The sequence below is a fragment of the Crassostrea angulata genome, chromosome 7 (genome assembly GCF_025612915.1).
Source record: "Crassostrea angulata isolate pt1a10 chromosome 7, ASM2561291v2, whole genome shotgun sequence".
Classification (NCBI taxonomy): domain Eukaryota; kingdom Metazoa; phylum Mollusca; class Bivalvia; order Ostreida; family Ostreidae; genus Magallana; species Magallana angulata.
The window spans coordinates 666,423-688,808 of record NC_069117.1 but is presented as its reverse complement, the minus strand read 5'-3'; the positions used below and the strand labels follow the sequence as shown (position 1 = coordinate 688,808).

At 34.2% G+C, this 22,386-nt stretch overlaps 1 protein-coding gene and 1 pseudogene across 1 annotated transcript in view; both read left to right on the top strand.

Moving 5' to 3' along the window:
- The first annotated feature begins 30 nt into the window (after positions 1-30).
- On the top strand, positions 31-1,740 carry LOC128192559 (POU domain, class 2, transcription factor 1-like; annotated as a pseudogene).
- A 3,044-nt stretch (positions 1,741-4,784) lies between these two features.
- The window catches only part of LOC128155451 (low-density lipoprotein receptor-related protein 2-like), a 47,347-nt gene continuing 29,745 nt past the window's right edge, over positions 4,785-22,386 (top strand). The window contains 20 exon segments of the mRNA XM_052817154.1: positions 4,785-5,204; positions 5,811-6,063; positions 7,391-7,538; positions 7,715-7,825; positions 7,997-8,251; positions 8,528-8,678; positions 8,855-8,992; positions 10,150-10,255; positions 10,429-10,567; positions 10,890-11,009; positions 11,448-11,684; positions 15,495-15,690; positions 16,817-16,941; positions 17,025-17,181; positions 17,704-17,819; positions 18,530-18,655; positions 18,758-18,853; positions 18,856-18,924; positions 19,697-19,814; positions 20,583-20,800. Coding sequence (XP_052673114.1) covers positions 5,107-5,204; positions 5,811-6,063; positions 7,391-7,538; positions 7,715-7,825; positions 7,997-8,251; positions 8,528-8,678; positions 8,855-8,992; positions 10,150-10,255; positions 10,429-10,567; positions 10,890-11,009; positions 11,448-11,684; positions 15,495-15,690; positions 16,817-16,941; positions 17,025-17,181; positions 17,704-17,819; positions 18,530-18,655; positions 18,758-18,853; positions 18,856-18,924; positions 19,697-19,814; positions 20,583-20,800 — 2,977 coding nt within the window. The 5' untranslated portion in view covers positions 4,785-5,106.

Here is a 22,386-nt window from a genome sequence, read left to right as displayed (position 1 = left end):
ATTTGCTGTTCAAAAAAATAGAAAAATTGAAGAAAATCCTCTATCTCTAAACATGGACATTCCTGATTCCTGATTTGGTTGATTTAGAGGTCAGGGTCAAAGGGAAAGATGTTAAATTGGGTCAGACTATGATTTACTTTTAGTGAGATTATCTAAGCTGGGATTTTTTCAGTTTATATGAATGTTCAGGTTTCATTTTAAGTATATGTTTTGTTTTACTTTTAGATACAAGTCTCTGCTTCTCAACCAAATCAAATCCCTCAGACAGTGACACCCATCAAAGTTCAGAACACTATGACCAAGATATCCAACTCGTCTCAAATTGTTCTCCCCAACGCCCCTACCACAAGCGTCGCTGTCAAGTCATCGCCGGAAGAGCTGTCCTCATCAGGAATCTTGGATGAAATTCCTCCGGTAAGTTTCAAACAAAGACGCCTTAACTATATCCTTTGTAGTAAATGTTTATGGTAATATTTTACATTATTTACATTGAATTAAAGACAGGGCTTACACATCTATTTTACATTCAGTTTTTATGGATGCTTATTTCTTGATTTGTAGGAAGAAAACATAGACCTTGAAGAACTTGAACAGTTTGCAAAAACTTTCAAAAGAAGGAGAATAGAACTAGGTACTCTTCTTTGAATATTTTTTCTTTGACCTGAATTAATTTAATATGTATACTTTGTACAAATACCATGGTATTTTTTCATCTTTTACCGCTTACTTTCAGGTTTTACCCAAGGAAATGTAGGATTAGTCATGGGAAAACTGTATGGCAATGATTTCAGTCAAACCACCATCTTAAGGTTTGAAGCTTTGAACCTGAGCTTTAAGAATATGTGCAAGCTCAAACCATTGCTCGGAAATGGCTGAAAGATGCCGACACAATGTGTGCCAATCTGAACACTCCGGTAGGGGGCAGCCCTGGGGGTAATGGAAACAGTTTGTCCCCAAAGTCCGTGGCCAGGAGAAGAAAGAAGAGGACCAGCATAGAGACCAATATCAGAGTCGCTCTAGAGAAAAGTTTCCAGCAAAACCCCAAATCTTCCTCGGAAGAAATTACTTCTGTGGCTGACCAGCTCAATATGGAGAAAGAGGTTGTGAGAGTCTGGTTTTGTAACCGCAGACAAAAATAGAAGAGGATCAACCCACTCTCGAACTATAACCATCAAATGTCTTCCCCTCTGTCACCCCCTATCACACCTGTGCAGGTGGTGGCCTCACCCACTAATCAGCTTACGGTGCCCTCGTCACAGGCCACAATGACCCTCCCCACCATCATCAGCTCATCCACGGGGGCCACCCTAGTGGCTGCCTCTATCCCCTCCTCCGTGGGGACCAATCAGAACTTTATAATGGCCAAGTTAGGGTCAGTGTCTACCTCGGGCTCCAATCAGCTGATCTTAACACAGGCTTCACCGACCTCGGTGTCCACCGCCCAGGGGCTTACCCTGCAAACAACCAAACAGATTATTCCACAGAAAATAGAATTCACCACTTCTTAGACACACTTTTTCCTGCAAAAATCAGATTTATATTTTGTGAGATTTGTTAAGAAAACATTCCAAAGGAAACAAACCATCTTATTTTGGATGAACTCAATACCAAAGCAGCATGAATTATCGTGTACTACCATACATACTGATGGTCTTCCAAATTCCAACTGCCGGACATTTTATCAATGTCTTTTTATTCTTCTGCAAATTGATTCATGAATAAACATATGTAGACATTTTGTAGATGTATTTTTCATTCATGGATATACCTCATGTCACCTTACCCGTTTTCATTGTTTAAATGTAATGGATTTTCCTTATTATTGTCTTTTTGTGAAAATTTATTAACCTTGCATACTTTTTTGATAAGAGAAAAATTAAGTTATGCCTTTGAAGCCGTTTCTGAAAGTTTACAAACCCACGGGAGTGAATGGAGAAGCATTTTTCGGAATTGTCAGAATTTCATTTATTCCTTACAGGTATACTTGGTGTTTATCCGTTTGAAAATCTTTTAAATAAGCCTAAAAAGGCCTTCTACTTAAGATTGTTCTAACACTTTTAGAAGTTTGGGCAAAGGAATCATAGTGAGTTTGATTCACTTAATGTATAACGATTGTCATTCATAGAAGTACGTGGGTGTTACAAACTTTGAATAACTATCAGAGGTCACTTTGAAATCTATCTGTGGATGGAAACTCACCCCAATAACACCTCAGAACGTAGTGGATATCAAAAGGCAGGTGGAAAGCTAAAAATAAAAATGACAAAGTAGGTACAAAATATTTGGTTCATTAAAATGTATTCTTGGAAGGACTGCTTCCGGTCGATTGTTCAATCACCACCACCCCATCCCCCATTCCCACCCCTGTACACGGATAACAACTTAACCTTTGAGCCTATGGCAGAAGTCTCGGATAGGATTAGCCAAGGAAAAGCGAAAAAAGTAAAATTTCCAGCTACAACAAAAACCGTTTCAATTATAAAATGATTACCACCCCCCCCCCCCAAAAAAAAAAACCCACAAAAACTTCCAAGCCCATCAAATCAGTTTTCTAGATATACGATTTAAATGTGTAAGAAAACGGCGAGTTCATGACGACATAATGTCATAAATGAGTATATTACAGCAATATCTACAAAACACCTTATGAAATTTCACAAAACTATCCCAAAGCTCTTTTAACACCATCATAAACATTCCAATTCCGGAAGAATTAAATTCAATTATCATTTTAAACACTCGATCTGGCTAAGAGTACCACAAAAAATGAATTATTTAAAAACGTGTCAAAGAATTTTTATTCGTCATCCGGCTTTTGTAAGTTTTATGAATTTTCAATTTATTTCATTTTTTTTCAATCTCAAACGCACTTGATTGCTCTGTTGGAGCGGAATTAAAGTTTTACACTAACTAAGGTTTCCATAAAGAAAACTATAGTATATGACCCCTTCATATGGTGTCCTTTCCAAAGAATGGGGACAACAATTTACTCAATTACAATTGGATTCCTTTTGACTCTTGATAAATACATGTACGTTTGTGAAGGTAAGATTATTTCATCATGTACACAACATAATACTTATTTTCATTTAATTTATTTAACAAAACAATAGTCCATCATTTCCAAAGTCAATAATGGTATCGGTTAGTAAATACCTGAGTTTAAAACCAACCGTAATGTGATAAGGTCCAATGAGATGCAAATGAAATGTTATAATTTCCTTGATAGTGTGTTAATGGATGCTGTCTTCTATCAGCCACGATTCCAACATTCCATCAACATGTTTTACTTTCATTAATGAATTGTACTGTTATAGTCCATAGACAGAAATATGGCACTCGTAATACGAATTTTATGAACGTAAAATCTAACCCTGTTTACAGTATTGTTACACAGTTTTTGACTATGGTACTTACGCGGGGGTGTTAAGGAAGCATATGGAATCTGAGTTACATGTAATTCCGTGAAATCACAAATCTTAGTTATTATGTACATATTCAAATATATAAGCAACGAAACGTAGACAAAAACAAATAAAAAATACTCAAAGACAATTTTTGCCAGAAATTAGTTTGTATTACGTAGATTTACACATTTATGACGTCATGACTAAAAGTTGAATGTCGTGTGAATTTGATCGGAACGCATTGTAAACATATTCAAAATATAACTAATCTAAGAACTCTAATTAAGTATTATAGTGTGATTTAGTGAGAATTGAACATATGGATGCTGGGGGAGATGTTAGTTTTATCAATCATTCGCTAAAAGGTATGTAAATTTGCTTTTATTTCTCGGCCAGGCTTTCCTCTGTCGTTGTTTACGATATAAAAATCCAACTAGAACAACACTACCCCGTGTATGTTGAACTTGAAATTTTACACGTATCGTTAGTTTGATCAATGCTTAAATTGAAAAGTGCTGCTAGAATCCCATGTTGTGTGTTGTTTAAATGCAATTTGCCTTTTTCCGTGCAAACTTTATAAAAGTTGGGAAGGTTTTACGAGAACCGGATGAATAACTTTTTAATAAGGAAAACCATAGGATTCTAGCAGCGGTTTTGATTAAATTGAGATGTTTTGCATTCACGTGGTATGTTTATTTTATTTTGGAAACCGCGGGGTAGTGTTGTTCTATCTCATTTTATGTTAAGGAATATACGTAAGCTATTTATAGTTGTCACGTGATAATGCACCAATGTGGCAGTGATGTACTACCCGATTTTATTGCACTGACATCTATTTTAAAGGATAATACTAAGTTTTTGATCTTATTCAAAATAATTATTTAATTTCACGATTTTGAATACAACAGTCAAAATAAGACGGCAAATTGCCCATATGCTTCCTTAACACCCCCGCGTATTCTGTTTACTATGTGAATGATGAACGAATCCTTATTTTATTTCAAAGGAATGTCGGAAGTACTCTCATTCATTTTAGTGTGGAACTTTATTTTTTATTTAGGAAAGTACACATTCACATAATTGTCATTGCGTTTGAGGAAAATATTATTTGAAATCAAATAATGGGCCATATTATTCATGCATATTTTTTATTCAGATTATACATTGTTCAGTAACTGTTGACGTTGCAGCGGGTTTGGTACATGTAGGCTGTTCACACTATACCACGTTTAGCGACATTTATATATTTGTTATATAGAAAATTCGACAAAATGACTGCTTACCCTAATTAAATTTAAGAAACATATCTACTCCAACTGCAACATGAGCTCGGAATTTGGGTTATGTTTTGGTCCTTTCAGTTGTGAAAGAAAAAGGGATCATATATGGAGTTTATGACCCGCCAGCTTTGTTCAACTTGGCTCAAATACCCCAGACCCAGACGGATTTGAAATATACAAGTTACCCTCTGAGTGGGTATGTGAATGTTCGAAGTTTAGCAGTGGACCGAAAGCAAGGCGTCGTCTTCGTGGCCTCCCAGTCCAACATCCATGCTGTCCACAACTACAGTCTACAGCAAACCGACTCGTCTGCTTCATCCATAGTGTTCCAGGGGAAATCGGACGATACAGGGGAAATAGCCTTTGATTACCTCTCCAACAACTTGTATTGGTGCGACTCACGTCTGAACTGGGTTGCCATGAAACCGGCTTACAGCGACAATTCGTCTCTCTACAGAGTACTGGTTCAGGACAACTTGAACAAACCGGAAGGACTCGCTTTGGATCCCGTGGATGGGTAAACTAGAAAAAAAGCTTTGAGTTTCATAACCTTTTGAATACTTGACGATAATTTTGAGATACTTGATATTGTGTAGTAAGAATCTGAATGAACCCTCATTCCGTGTAATGTAAATTAAACTGCAATATACAGTTTTTGAAAATGTTTGATTAATTCAAGTTTTCTACACTTTACAGACGATTATGTGAACTTATACGTGTATATTTATTTCTTTTTAAATATACGCGGAATCTCTGTTGAACCAGGTTTATAACTGTTATGCAGAGTACAGATAATAAACCTTAATTCACAACGATACAACTTTATGTCTTAAAACAATAATCTTTACACATTAAGTACATTAATTTTGATTGTGGATTATATTTACGAGCGAGATTTTAGAACTACCGATATAACCCGACTCGGAGAATCATAGATGTTTTCTGAAAATGCTAACTTTATCTGAATTTTTGAATTATTACACTTTTTGTACAAAAACAAATTTCAACTAATTATAAATGGGTTCTTAATTAATTTATTGTACATTTGTCTGCTTACAAATATCTTCACTTTTTGTAAAGATTTACCAAGACTCTTTATAGCATACTCCTTTTCATGTAACAGGTTCATGTTCTTTTCTGACAACAACCCAAATGGCCGCATAACCAGAGCTTTACTGGATGGAAGGAACGCCACAGTGATCGTATACCGAGGACTGGTTCGCGTCTCTTCTCTTACTGTTGACCCAGACAACGACCTCCTGCTGTGGGCAGACACAGTGCGGTTCACGGTGGAGATGTGCCAGTATGACGGGTCCCAGAGGAGGGTGGTCCGAAGGGCTAACCTGGTCTCATTTGCAGGGTTACAGTTCTACCAGGTAAGATCACGTGATGTAATAATACCCAGTACTCAGTAGGACGGGTCCCAGAGGAGGGTGGTCCAAAGGACTAACCTTGTCCCATTTGCAGGGTTACAGTTCTACCAGGTAAGATCACATAATGTAATAATACCCAGTACTCAGTAGGACGGGTCCCACAGGAGGGTGGTCCGAAAGTCTAATTTCGTCTCAATGGAAGGATAGAAGTTCTACCAGGTAAGACCACGTGGTGTGATTTTACCCAATGCTCAGTGTGATGGATACTACAAGAGGGTGGTCCGAAGGTCTAATTTCGGTAGAAGTTCTTCTAGGTAAGATCAGTGATGTAATAGGGCCCAATAGTTAGTATGACGATTCTATCAAGATAGTGGACCGGAGGACTAACCTTGCTACTAAAGAAGAATTACAGTTCTACCAGGTAAGACCACGTGATGTGATTATACCCAATGACCAGTATGACAGGTCCCAGAGGAGGGTGGTCCGAAGGATTAACTTGTCACAAAGGAAGGATCACAGTTCCGCTAGGTAAGACCACGTACTGTAATAATACTCAATAAATGATTAGATTATTTACCTTTACCTTGGCTATTCATGCCAAGTCAGATTATAATACCTATTTAATTAAAAAGCAATAGTAGTCAATTCGAACAAATAATTACAGTGTTTGTGTCATATATCACAGTGTTGTATGTTTCCTTTAAAGTTTATAGATCTGTTTATATTATGAAACAAAACACTGCAAATCTCACTTCAGGTACAATATTACAAACTTAGCCTTATAAATGTTTTCTACAACTTACAAGAAAAGGAATATTCATGATGGTTTTCACAGAAACTCATAGATACATATTTGATTTATAACCAACAGAATATTTATGAATAATAGAAGTAACACATTGACTGTTCTGATTTAATGGACGTATATTATAGTTAACCAAGATGGAAGTACCGGTGACATTAATGATAATTTCAATATTATTGACTGATAGGTAGTTTTAAAAAAGTGAGAATACGATTATTTGGCTATTCTGATATAATATAATACAGTATTGTTAAGTGAGATGAAACTAACATCATTTGTTTGTTTTGTTTTTGACTGTTTTGTGACGAATGCTTTCTGATATAATAAAATAAAGTAATGCAAACAGAGATGAAAGTTTGTTATATTTTTGACTAGTCTGTAATGAATGCCTTATTTTACAAAAAATTTACACATGAATAAGTTGATGTGGACAGAACATGGGTTAATATTTTGATAAACATTATCCACACATCTAACACATCAACAAGTTAAACAGATATATACACCTCTAACTTATCTTCCCAGAATGTTCTACACGTGGTTGATCCCGGAAATAGGTTTGTTCGTGGACTCGACATGCTGTCGGGGGTATTGGTATACGATTCTTACTTTACCATGGGAACTCCTACAACTCTTGCTGTTTATGACACAGAAAATGTCCCGAGCATCCTTGGTATGTCAAATAAACATGGTATTGTATAACATTCAAACTCTATAAAAAAAAATGTAAAATTGGATTTAACCTTTCGAAGTCCTTAGAGTCCATTAAATATATCTCATACCAAAGTCGTTTCTGATTTTGCGAACACAAAAAAAAGTTGTAATTCCATTTGATTTTATATCCAAAAGATCCCTGCTCCTCAGTACAGTGTGGACAAATCTGTGTGAACACTCCATCAGGTCCGACCTGTTTATGCTACGAAGGACACGACCTGGCCGAGGACGGAAGATCTTGTTTAGGTATTGTTAATTTTTTTCTTTGAAAATAAAAGTCCCTAAACTGCATTACCATCCCAGGTAGTAGTACATAGCAAATGGTTCTAATGAAATGCAAAGAAAATATATATACAGTATTGAATTCTTAAATTTTGAAACAGCAACCAGAATAATAAATTATTTTTTCTTTTGTAGAGAGGTCTTTGTTTTATAGTAAAGGTTTTATAATAAGCCATGAAAACACTTTTGAGATGATCGAAATTTCATCAGTCAATGGAATTGTGAAAAGTTCCCCACAGCTGAAAGACACAGAAGCAATTATCCATTCATTTGTAGTCAACGCAGACAAAGACCTTATTTACTACATTGACAGTAAGAACAATGTTTTGAAAGAACTGGATATAAAAACCCAGCAAATCCAAACCCTTACAGCTATTAGTAATGGAAAAAGTAAGTCTTTTTTTCAATCATTATGTGTGAGGTAACATTTGATTTTTTAAACACAATAACATGATTCTATAATAACCGTGTATAGCAAATGATTTTTTAAAAAGTTCATATATTTTTACTTATTTTGTGAATACATAGAAATTCTAAATTTTAGTCGTAAAAATTGAAACTGTGTTACCGTGAATTAAAACTGTGTTTTCTTGAATAGTGGATGAGTTAAAATTTGTCAAAATACCACAACAACCAAAAAAAGAACGGTTTTGTAATTGATGACAGGTTTAGTTTTGGACTGGTATCGGGGTATCCTGGGTTGGGTCGATGTTGAATCCTGGGAAATTATTGCATTCAGTCTGAATTTAGAAAACATGACAACAATTTATACGGGACTTCCACCAATAGAGTCTATGGCAGTGGATCCCCATGATGGGTTGGTAAATATAATGTAATCAAAATGATAAAATAAAGAGATATACATATATATTTTTATCAAATACTGTACTTGTCAAGATGTTGTTTTCAAAATAAAGATATTAAGATGTAACTATGCATTCTATTAGAACAATGTTGCTATACCTTACAAAGAAGTAAACCTTCTCAATACAGGAAGCTGTTTTGGATATCCGGTATGTCACCGTCTACAATTATGTGCGGACAGTGGGATGGTTCGTCACCAAAGTCGCTGTTGACTTCTGCTGAAGTTTTCTCTCCAAGAGGACTCAACTTTGATGTCACGAATGACAGGTTATATACTTTAGTTTGAAAGTTTGAAAATGAAATTCTGCTAGAAAACAAATTCTGGATGGTGCTTCTTATCTGTTTAAAGATATTGAAGTTGAGAAATGTCAGCAATTAGATCAAAATAAAATATGTAACAAACAGTTTACTGAATTTCTCAATGTAATCATATCAACAGTTTTTAAATATTTTTTCTTATTGTGGAGTGAACAACGTGGATTTACATGTATTTTAAAACAAGTTTGAGAGGTAACTGATTTGTGTACAAACGATAATTAAATTCCATTTCTAAAGCATATGTTTATCTTATTATTGCTTAAAATTCTTAAACTTTTTGATTTTCGTTTTCTTTTTTTTGTTAAATATCATGACTGGACAGTGTATATATGTATGTTGATATCTGAACATCAAGTGTTCTAGACGAACAGACTATCAGCTATCTTTACTACTATATTAAAATGATAGACTCGAATATTTTCTAGCTTTAATACCGATAAATCTTTTGTTTTATATATTTCATCATTGGTACTTGAAGATTACCAATTTGTTTTTATTTTTTCTCAATCAGGCTTCTTTTATTAATAATCAACGAAAATTCCTCAAAAAATTCCGGAAATCATCTGAATGTTTTGGATTTTATAAATTTGCGCATGCGCATAACTTTTCGAGGAAAGTTATTTACAGCTTCAAAATGGTTTTTGTGAACAATTTGACTGTTATATTCAATGCAACTTAATTTTCTCCAAAATCGTTTTGGAGCGATTCAGCAATTTTCTGCTACATTACGGGTATATGGGAGGCATTTCATCGTCGGAACCCACGGGCTTTCTATTCGTTACACTGCAGTGTAACGGATAGAAAACCCGTGGGTTCCCACGATGGAGGCATTTTGACTGTGATGAAGGCATTTCTCGAGACACAGTTAGATTATTCCAACTCAGCAGAGTGTAGTGAAATTAATAGCATTATTGTAGGCTTGAAGTTTCGTTATGCAAATGACAACAATATACGGTGTTTCGATGTATATATTTTGTAAATGCCCGATATCATATGCAATGTCAACCCGTGCACGCACGGATTAAAGTCTAGTCATCTATATAAGAAATATAGATAACCAACACGTAACATTTCTATGTAAACATTTGTTTTTCTCTACAACATAGGTTGTTCTGGATTGATGGATCTTTAATAATGAGTTGTAAAAACAACGGTTTGGATCTTCAGACGCACAGTTTGGCCATTGATGCCAAAGAAGTATTCTCCTACAAGGTTTGTTTTCTAAATATCACATCATATAAAAACAACAAAACTAAACTGTATTTCAATTTCATTTAAATGTTTGATTCAAAGCTGAAAGATCTTTATTTATACTTTTTCAAAACAAAATATTGGGAAGAGTCATTTTTCACTTTCAAAAATCTTCAAAAGTGTTTTTTCAACAGAATTTGTTTGTTTGGATGAACAACAACCAGCTATATTTTGGACTTCAAAGCACCAATAGATATTACAGCTATATCAATATTTTGGGGAAGGCTACACATTTTGCAATTTATGATTCTCTTCTGCAGAGAAACCTTACAGGTACTGTTTAAAATTTACGTTCATGTACATGTTTTTATCATGTTTTTCTTTTACACTTGTATAAAGAGCCAATTTGTTGTCGTTTTTCATAGCGTTTAATCTCAATAAAAGAAATGAAGAAATGTAATTATCGATTTACAAAATATTTTGATTTTCCAATTTTTATTAATTTAAAAACCCATCAACTAGAATTAATAGCTGATTATGCTGATTTTTTTGCTTAGTTTAAAAGTATGAGCAAACAGCATTCTTTCCCCCAAAAATATTTCTTATGATTTTATAATTTTTTTCTACCTTCATTATATGGACAAATTAATTGCAGGTTCTTGTCAAATTGCGAATGGGCAATGTGAGGATATATGTGTGCCAATGGCGGACGGACGCATGTGTGACTGCGATATTGGACTTCACCTACAGAACGACTCTCAAGCATGCAAAAACGGTAGTTCTTTTTATGTTATGTAAAAATCCATACCTACAAAATTATTTACGGTTGAAAGTGTATAAAAGAGAGCTCATATTAGCATCAACGATGAAACAAATTGAACCAACTTTGCTGTAATGTTACAAGTAGTAGTGACGTTTTCCGTTTTTGGAGGAAAAGTAAAGTGAACTCTAAAGTAAAAGGAAAAAGATGCATTGACAGATCTAGACCAATGGTTATTCATTCATTTTTCACATGTCACTTAAAAAACGACGATGTTTCAAAGAAGACCCTATAATTTTCAAAACTTTTGCAGTCATAATATAATACAGCTAGTGTTTAGGCTTTGAGAGATGCATTCTAAAATATCTTTATAAATACGTGAACAAGTCGCTTGCATCTACATTTGTTTATCAATAATAATCTATATTGTGCACTTTGTCATCATTCTATCAGTGCTTTATGACGACAATTTCATTCTTGCGGCCGACCGAATCCACGACCGAATAATTCAGGTTGACCTCGAGAGCGGTAATTTGGTAAAAATACCAGTTAAGGTGGTTGGTGTCACTGGAGTTGCTTATGAAAAATCCACCGGCACCATCTTTTACACAACTTCTAAGGATTTGTTTTCTGCCAGAGTTGGTTCGATTTCCCTGCGTGGAGACAGAGACCCCGTGACTTATGCCACAGGTAACACGTTGTCACGCCTAAACCTTTGTGAACCAATATAAGGGTTGTTCAATATGTAATATGTATTGTATGGTATTTTAGAAGCATTCGTCTTAAATAGTGAAATGAATTTTAGGTGGCAGGGGACAGTTTTTTTTTATACAATTCATTGTAGCCAAGGGATGCATGTCTTTGGAACCCTGTAACTAGAATTTTCTCAGTTCCCATTCAGCACAAATACCTTTAATTCACTCTTTATAAGGCCAATCACCAATTTCTGAAGAAAATTACTAGTCAAAACCTGTAAAATTCTCTACATACTGGTTTTGATGAGATTTTGACCCTTTCATATTTTGCTAATTTTTCATGATTTTTCAGCTTTTTAGACCTCCCCCAGCTAATTCCCTGCAGAGGGTTGACCTTCCGTACCGCGTGCATGTTGCACATGTCAGAAACTTACCGCTGTATAGTTTACAATGTCCCATCCACCTACTTTTCGTGTTATTTTACCTCCCGTCTGTAACTTGCAATTTCACTGTGTAAAGTCAGCACAACAGTCATAGCCGCAGGTTTCGCATTTTACTTCTGATTCTCATGTACCTAACATAAGGGGCCTACATATTGCATATCAATTTCAACAAGAGACACCCCTCTAACTAATGATAATCATTAAAAATCATTTCATGAATTTTAGCAACACTCATAAGCCTTCAAGTACAGCAATTCTCAATTTTACAGAAATATTGACGGGTACTTTATTCGAAACTGTCCCTTGCTACCTTTAACATACACTAACATTCTCCGAAAAGTCATCCTGTCTTAAAATTAAAAAGCTTATGCTATTCTGAAAAAAAGTACACCACATTTTGCCAATTCCATTGAGGTTTAAGAAAAATATGGCCATTTAAGTGAACCCACCATTTCCACTTTCCTCTATTTAACACAGATTCACAGGGCTCTCCACAAATAAAGCATCTTTACCTAATCTTTTAGAGGTCAACTGTTGTTCAACCTCCTAAAATAAGAAACCTTATTCAATACTACATACATCTGCTTGATATTATCATGATAAAAGCATCACATCACTTAGAAATACCCTTACATGTATACCCTCCCCCTATCTTTTGATTTTCACAAGAAGTATTAGTTTGAACACTTTAACCTAATATTATGAAACTTGTGGCAGTTTCCTTGAGTCATTTCTTACACATATTTGAAAACAACCATCACTGATATTTAAAATTGATCTTTTTTTGGTAAATGGATGATTTTTAGCATTTTTATTCACAAAAAGTCATGTCGCCCTACATGTGATTTCTTGTTTTCATGAAAAACTAAGCCTATAATCATATTTAGTGGATATCTTATATATTCTGGTTTCTAGTCTCCTTTTAACTTTGCTAAATTAGTAAGACCTATGAGTGTGATGTGTGCGTTTAATTAAAATGAAATTCAAACACACCCGTGTTCCTGGGGACGGATGAGAATTCCATGAAAAATCTTCAAATTTTTCATGTTTTTCGACATTTTTGATGCATTTATACCATAAAAGGGTAAAAATATGTTGTTTTTTGTTCATTTCAAGAGTAATTATCATAGCAGATGTTATTTCAAGGTCAAATGTACATTTACATATCCTACATGTAATGGTAATGGAGTCCATTGGAAAGAGGGGGTGGCTTTTTCAATTCTGTAAATACATCTAAAATACCCTTTTTTGATAGGAAGGAGCAAAAACTTGAGTTTTTTGACATATTGTATACTTTGATAACTGCATTTGTCTACATGTAAAGTTCATTTGAAATAAAAATATGCTGTTTTAAAAATATTGGGTGATATAAGTCAGGTGGCTTAATGTTATTTCATAAAATCAGACAGCAAAATGACTGCAAAATCATAAATTTAATGATTTAATTGATAAAAACTGTTTTAAAGTATTTATTCTTATCTCAGTAATTAACTTAAGCCTATTAATTGTCATCAGGATAGGAAATACCTATTCTCTTAGCCAATTTACTCTAGTGGTGGTCATTCTACACATTTAAGAGGGAGTTACTCCCCTTGAACATTTTAGCTAATAAATCATGTAATGACATCTATAGCAAAGAAAATCATCCATTTTCACAAAATGTATTATTTATGGTACAAAATCCACTCAAAATTACACTTAAAGGAGAAATATGAAAATACCATGTAGTCTTGAAGGTGGCAGGGGACAGTTTTTTTGATACAATTCATTGTAGCCAAGGGATGCATGTCTTTGGAACCCTGTAACTAGAATTTTCTCAGTTCCCATTCAGCACAAATACCTTTAATTCACTCTTTATAAGGCCAATCACCAATTTCTGAAGAAAATTACTAGTCAAAACCTGTAAAATTCTCTACATACTGGTTTTGATGAGATTTTGACCCTTTCATATTTTGCTAATTTTTCATGATTTTTCAGCTTTTTAGACCTCCCCCAGCTAATTCCCTGCAGAGGGTTGACCTTCCGTACCGCGTGCATGTTGCACATATCACATGTCAGAAACTTACCGCTGTATAGTTTACAATGTCCCATCCACCTACTTTTCGTGTTATTTTACCTCCCGTCTGTAACTTGCAATTTCACTGTGTAAAGTCAGCACAACAGTCATAGCCGCAGGTTTCGCATTTTACTTCTGATTCTCATGTACCTAACATAAGGGGCCTACATATTGCATATCAATTTCAACAAGAGACACCCCTCTAACTAATGATAATCATTAAAAATCATTTCATGAATTTTAGCAACACTCATAAGCCTTCAAGTACAGCAATTCTCAATTTTACAGAAATATTGACGGGTACTTTATTCGAAACTGTCCCTTGCTACCTTTACATCCCTTCAACGCACTCTCCGCGGTTTAAAATACACAGCAATATATTTCTGAAGTGAGTCACGGTACGCTGATTTAGATGCAATTCTGAAGCACTGACTGATGGCTGAGCCAACGGCTTATGGGAACGACGACCAGGGATGCGTTCAAGATCGTAGCTGCTACACAGTGCTACGTAGTTGAAAGGTAAGCTAGCCTAGCCGCTACGTAGATATTCGTAGCGTAAATATTTTATGCTCAGCATCAAATTCAAGATGACCAACTTAATTACCACTTCGAACAAACATGAAATTTATTTATTTAGTGATATTTTTTTCACCCCTTAAGTTATAATGAATTTTAACATGTGTATTTCTGCTTGAAATTAACTAATTTTGTCGATGTAATTCCTCTTTAGTTGAATATTTCCAACATCAAATCTGATACCTAGCGGCTATCCTAGCGGTCCGTTTGATAGACCTAGATATCTACGACATAGCGGCTAGGTGTTCGATCTTGAACGCAGCCCAGATGAGGACTTTTTTAGTTTTAGAAAAAGAAAAAGAAACCAGTTTAAAAGGTATCGAATAGGGGTATTCAAGAGTATCATCCATGACGTCCTGCGATGTTACGCTGTGGTACAAAACACATTACATATCTAACAACCCATATATTTTTTGTTCATGGTTTGCAAACAAAAAACATTGCAAAATGTATATACATGTATACCTATTTCGAATAAGAGCACCAAAATTTCCACTTGCAAAAACCCCTACTTAAACGGTATTATATCTCCATTTTTGAGCCAGTTACGCTATACTGCCAAACTTTAGTGACTTAGATACCATTTAAAGTATATATTGACTCAGAAAAATTCAGAATGAATTTGTATGCTGTCGCCCTTGATTTTTTTTCAATTGAAACAAACAAACAAACAACTAAAAGCAAAAATCCAAAACAAAACATTGAAAAATCTATTACCTTTTAAAATTAGGCTTCCAATATTCTGAAAGTTTGGCGCTCGATCACTCCACTGGAAACGTCGTCTTTGCGGCAGTGATGACAGCAGGCCAGGTAGCGTCAACAGGCCAGGATTTCATCAGAGTTATTCACCGAAAGTTGCTTCTTCAGAAAACTTTGTTGGAAAATCTTGATAGACCTAGAAGCATTGCTCTCTTTTCGTCCAAAGGGTTTGTTTGTAAACGTGTATTTAGTCATCTGCCAATGTAGGTCGTTTTGAAGTTCTTTTTTGAATAGCGAAAAATAGTTTTTAATTATTTTGAGGTGTGGTCCCTTGGCTGGCCAGTCTATTTGTTAATAATTTCTGCGAAGTCTTGGACAATTCCAGCCCTATGTACAGGTGCATTAGCATCCTGAATTATGTAGTAATCATTTCCTTTAAATTGCTTGTTGCGTGAAAGTACAATATATCTCGTTATAAGATAAGTCCGTTTATTTATCCAAAGTCTTCATACAATGCCTCCTTGTAGTCCTCGAAAATATCCTTATCTCTCTCATCCTAAATTTCTTTTGCCGTCTTGGTAAATGTTTGTATCTATTTCGCTGAGAATACCGCTAAAGAAAGCTGTAACGGTACTTTGCTTAAAGCCCGACATTCTGGCAATGTTGATCTTTTTGTCCCCCGCCGCAACGCGGAGCGGGGACATAGAAATGCCGGGCGTCCGTCCGTGTGTCCGTGTGTCCGTCCGTCACACTTTTTTGTAAGCGCTCTCATGCCTACAAATTTTGACGGATTTTTATTAAATTTATACCAAATGTTAATACCACTATTACCTTGGTCAAGTTCGAAAATCAGCCTTGGTCGATAGACTCGATACTAGTATACTGCTTGACCGGCGGGGGACCCAGGAATTCTATTCTTGTTTGACTGGCATCATTAAGTCATAAAGAGCGAGCAGATATGCTTGATTTCCGATCGTTTGTCAACTATTTCCCTTTCGACATATCTTTCTTAACGTGGTGGTTTTCTCAAAATTTACAGACGACAACGATATGACATAAAATGACGTATACATGTAGATTCACATGAAAATTGTGAAAGAACTTGGAGATTTCAGTTTTCAGAGAGCTGATAATAAATGTTCTTGTTTAAAACAATATTGTTTTTGTTTGTATATGGCGGACATTTTCATATTTTTACGAATACTTTTAGTGGATGACTGTACCATCTACACTATCATATTTCTATTAAAATTCCCGGTGCTTGCTTGTTCAATGCATACAAATACAAAAAAACTAGAATTCTTGTGTGTTTTATCTATTCTGTGCAATTGTTAATACTTCAATTACCTTCAGATTGATTTTCTGGACAGAAGTTGAAGTGGAACGTATTGGTAAAGCTTTCATGGATGGAACATCTAAGAAATATATTATCACAAATAAAATTCGCTGGCCAAATGGTGTAGCTATAGATTTTACTGGTAAATAATCAATTATTTTTATTTCAAACCTTGAATAATTTATGAACTCTAATTTTATTTAAGTCGAATATTTTTTTCTTAAGCGGAAAGGCTGTACTGGACTGACGGTTTTAACGAAATCGTAGAGTCCTCGGATTTAAACGGTGGGGATAGGAGAGTTGTATATAACGACAAGTATGCTCATCTTAGGAGTATCGCTATAGATGAACAGTTTATATATTACACAGGATATAATCGTCAGTAAGGTTTTTTTTTTTTTCTTATCACTGTGATATCAATGTGATCTTAAAACAACGAAATTCTGCAGACTACTATGTATGATTTCTGCAATTGGTTGTCAACATCAACCGTTTGTTAAGGTTTAAATGATTTTAGAAAAATAGCAATACCTTAAAGATCCTTTAAAAAGGATTTTTTCAATTTGTTTATTGGTCTATATTCTATATGAATGTATTGTGACCTCAAGGAAAAATGTTTTAAATACAATACACACCCCAAAACGTTTATATAAAACATATGTTTTATATCTTATATAACTTTTATGTAATGTATATGAGTTTGATATTGAGCGAAATCTACGGAAAATACAAGTCATAAGGATTAATTCAGTTGTCATGTGCATATCTTGAGAGTTAAATGTGTAAATTTTATTGAAACGATTTACTCATTAGGTTCATATAAAAGATGTAGGTTGTATGACTGCATAATTATGATAATACTTTGTCACCTTTTTATACATTATTATTTTACTTTCTTTTACAGACGAATAATGAAGGTAGATAAGACCTCAGAAAGAAGAACCAAATTCATGGATAGTTATCCCGAACTCAATGTCTTAGTTGGACTTCAAGTTTATTCAAACAATTACACTATTGACGGTAATATCCCTGTTAGAATGAGCACTTTTCATATCATTTGAGATTTTTGAAATACCAGGGTACTTGGAATAAATTTGAATGGCTAATTAGGTCTTGCTAAAGCATTTTAAAGATTTATGGTTCAAAATGCTCTATTTTTTTCATTTTGATGAGCCTTAACATAATTCATAAGTACATGTATGTCATCAACTAGTTATCAAAACTCAATTTTGTTAGTAATTATCTGCTTAGAGCCGGTATATAGCTAAAAATCATTGACACAGCTTTGATAATTGATGCTTACAAGCTGAAGTCAGCGAGTGTTTTTTGACCATGGAGACAGTTTTGATCATTGTTCCCTACAAGCCGTAGACAGCGAGTGTCATTTATCATGAACACAGCTTGAATCATTGCTGCTTACAAGTTGCAGACATCGAGTAATCAATGACCGTGGACTTTTAATCATTATTGCTTAAAATCTGTAGAAAGCGAGTTATAGTTGATCATGGACACAGTTTTGACCATTTTTATTTACTAGCTTTAGGCAGCGATTAATAATTGATCATGGACACGGATTCCATCACTACTGCTTACATCAACGTTCGTCAACTTCATTTAAACGAATTAAAATGGAATTAAAAATCTCATACATTTTATATGATTAAATATGTAAATATTAAATTAAAAGAAATCATATACATTACTCAAATGATTTATTTACAATTTTGTAGTAAATCCTCTGTGTTCGAGAAATAATGGACTTTGTAGCACGTTCTGTTTTCCAACACCCACCGGAAGAACGTGTGGTTGTCAAGACAACACAGAACTTCTTTCAGATCAGAAAACTTGCGAAGGGGGTAAACAAATGTTTTTGATGAACAAGAGGAAAGCCAGTTTGTATTTTTTTTATAAATGCATACAGAAGCATCATATAAATAATATAAATATTTAATTCTCAGTTTCCGTCTGTCCAACATCCCTGACAAATTTACAGTTACTGGACTGTGGGGCATATTCCGGACAAACATGTGAATTTGAATGCAAGAACGGCCTCCATAGAACAACATATCCTTGAAATGTAACGCTTTGGGTCTATGGGAACCAGACCCCGATTCACTTTGCATAGGTAAATATGTAAGAAATGATAAGTTAGAATTCCTCTGTGTTTATTCAACATTGGACTGCTATTATCAAATTTGAATATCCGAAAACTATTACTAGTTTATCGCGTTTAATTTCAGAGCTACTATGTCCGTCTATTGTGTCGAATGCTGTCTTGGACTTTGGCTGTACTCGAAGAATCGGGGAAGCTTGTAAATTTATCTGCAAGGAAAACTATATCCCATTATTTTCAGAAAATATTGTCTGCTCTGAAAAAGGAGTATGGAGACTTCAGAATTCGACAGAATTTTGTACAAGTAAGACCTTAAGACTATAATAGGTATGTTAAGAGATTCGTTGTTGTGTATTTTGAACTAAAGTGGGAAAATTGACCGTATTATCTTTTGAAATCAAAAAGTATATTTTAGAAAACGTCAAATAAGTCAGGATTTCTTTTTAATTTTTTTAGTGTAAAGGTTATTGAGTTATATCAGCTATAAGAAACGCTTGATTATATTTTTGTTTTGCCCTAAAACATTTGCTAGTTATTTAAGTCAAATAATGCAGGTTAAAATTATCCGAAGAAGACAAAACACACTGAGCTACGTATTTACACAATTGATGCGATTACGACATGGGATTTACAGCCAATGCTGATTCAATTATAAATTTGTGGTGAATCGTGAATTACAATTATTGTATGAAATAGATATGAATTATTCACTATTTGAATGCAGCGGTCTACAACTTGTTTAGTTCATTCTAGATAAACAATGATAAACTATGTATACTTGTAGCCAAGACTCCTACCACCCAGACCTCTAATAACTCTCTGATCGCTTGGTTGGGAACAGTTGCTAGTCTTACTCTGGTCGCAGTAATTATCATCATCGTGTCCTGCATGAAAAGGAAAAAGTAAGTATTGTATTGCATCTGAAACTGTCATTTATATTGGAGCAGTATTTCCATTTACCGTATCATATCGGCGACTATCAAAATAAGGAAATCTTCTTCAAGTCGTGTTCTTGATACAGTATGTATATTTACGTCTTAGATTTATGTAGCGTATTTTTCTGTATAGAATGTATCAAATAGTTTGATGCCATTTAGTTTATTTTTTGATTTACCTGAGGTACATGTAATCCGATTTCAAATTATATTTCTATTATCAAATGTTGTATCATACTTATGTAGTGTTCAATTATGTCGAACTGCAAAAGGTTGACTTTTAGACTGCGAAAACAAAACAAAAGGAATGTCATTACAGCAGTGATTCATATAATGGTGTCATTGGATTAACACACACACACACACACACACACACATATATATAAAGCACTTAATAGAATCAACAACACTAGGCGCATCTTTAAAGTGTCGGATCTAATAAAGATACTAAGCAAGTAAACTGAATATATATAAAGCACTAAAAATGGCCAACGACAGGAACATTAGATATTGTCAAATGTTTGGGACAACTAGTCCTTTCTTTAGGAAAAAAATAACATGGCTAAAACAAAGAGAACACAATCTAGCGCTACTGCTAAAACTTCTAAAGAAACTATAAAAAAAACAACATTTACTACATTATAAACAGTTTTCGTTCACATTCTTAACGACGGTGTTGAAATGCGGCCGATCGCTCTAAAAATAAAACTCGTTTGAACCATTGTTTCGCTGTAGTTTGAGTGGGGAAGAGTCCGAGCGTCGGTCTAGAGATACAGCTTCTATCCCATCTTCGACCTACCATCAACAAAACAATGTGTACATTACCAACTCCGGGAGGTCATCAAGTGAATATGACAATTTAGATGAAATGATGCTGAGATATTTTAGTTACATGGAATTTGACGGGGAGTATTATTCGGAAATCAACAACGTGTTCAACTTTGACAGTACAAGTACTTCTTGAATCATTACTGGGCCATAATGATATTTCAATGTTGTTCATAGCAGCCTGTGACAATATGTCAAGATACTTGTATCCTTCTTTTTTATATTTTCCCATAAACCATTGATATTGTTGATTTTTTGTTGACTTTTTTTTTATCCAATTTTGTGACAATAATCGTCAAATATATAAAATCATTGACAGGGATGGGGAAATGGTAATATGGAACGGTTGACTTTAATTAATTAAACCAATGATGTACTTAAAAGTAATGTGTAATTAGCAAAATTTCCAATTACATGTAATTGTAATTCCATTCATTATTTTTTAAAGGCCAATTCCCCATCCAAAGACTCATTTGAGACAAATAATTCTGATGATTTGCTTGATATCTTTCCAAAAATTTAGATATCCCCCCATGAAAATGAATGAAGTTTCATTGATTTATAGGTAAATTGTTTTGTTATATATTTAAAGGGGCATGGTCACGATTTTGGTCAAATTTTATTTTTCTGTATTTATTATTTACAATGCTTTAGGAATGCATTTCTAATGATCAAATGAAATATAGATGCCAGTCGATGAGTTTTAAGCAATATACAGGGCTCACAATTCTTCGTCATGTAAACAAGGCTCGTGCCCTGTTTTTGTTTACATAGATTCAATATACCATTAAAAAATCTTTTTCAAGCTGATTTGTCTATCTTTTTATTCATTTTAAGCATAAATGAACAGTTACTAACGATTAACATATTCATTTGAGGTCTAAAACTGGAATGTTTTACTTCAACATTCAAAATGTAAACAATCGCCTTGTTTACATAGAGAAGAAGTGTAAGCTTTGTAACTCGCTTATAACTCAACAAATGACAATCAAATTTTGGTTGCCTATTTAAAAAGCCCTACTGAAGCATTGTAAACATTAAAATCAAAAAAATAATTTTTGACCAAAATCGTGACCATGTCCCTTTAAAGCATCTCAATCTTCTCCTTTTGTTTTTATTGTGCACATGGTCATGATATTGAAGATGAGTGTGCTTTTATTTATTTAATCAGCACAGAAATATCACTATTTTATTTGTTCTCAACATTTATGAAAAAATTAATTCAGAATTCATAATGAAGGAAACTACTTTTTCGTGCCGAAGGCCCTTTTAAAAGAAAATGATGAACATTTCAATGTTATTTTTATTTGATTGGGCTTTATCCTTTAAAGATTTATTAGGTTTTGAACATATTTTGTAGGGTCCGTTAAACGATAATTCAGATTAAACAGTCAAAATAAAACTAAGAAGCAAAAAGTATTATTCATGGAAGTACTTCAAAGTGAGCAATTATTTCAGCACAACGTCACCTCTGATAATGTTCGCATATAAAACGGAATACTTTTTTGTTTATCAGAAATGTCTGGGTTTTTTTACATTGGGAATTTTCTTTTGTGAAATTGATTAATGGGTGGGATCTAGTTATAGAAGTAAACTTCTAGTTTTGGTATTGTTGAAGGAAATTGATCATTTAGCTACCGACACATACATTTACTTATTTGCAGTATATTTTTTAGACAATTAACTACAGTATCTGCAGGTGTCATAAAAA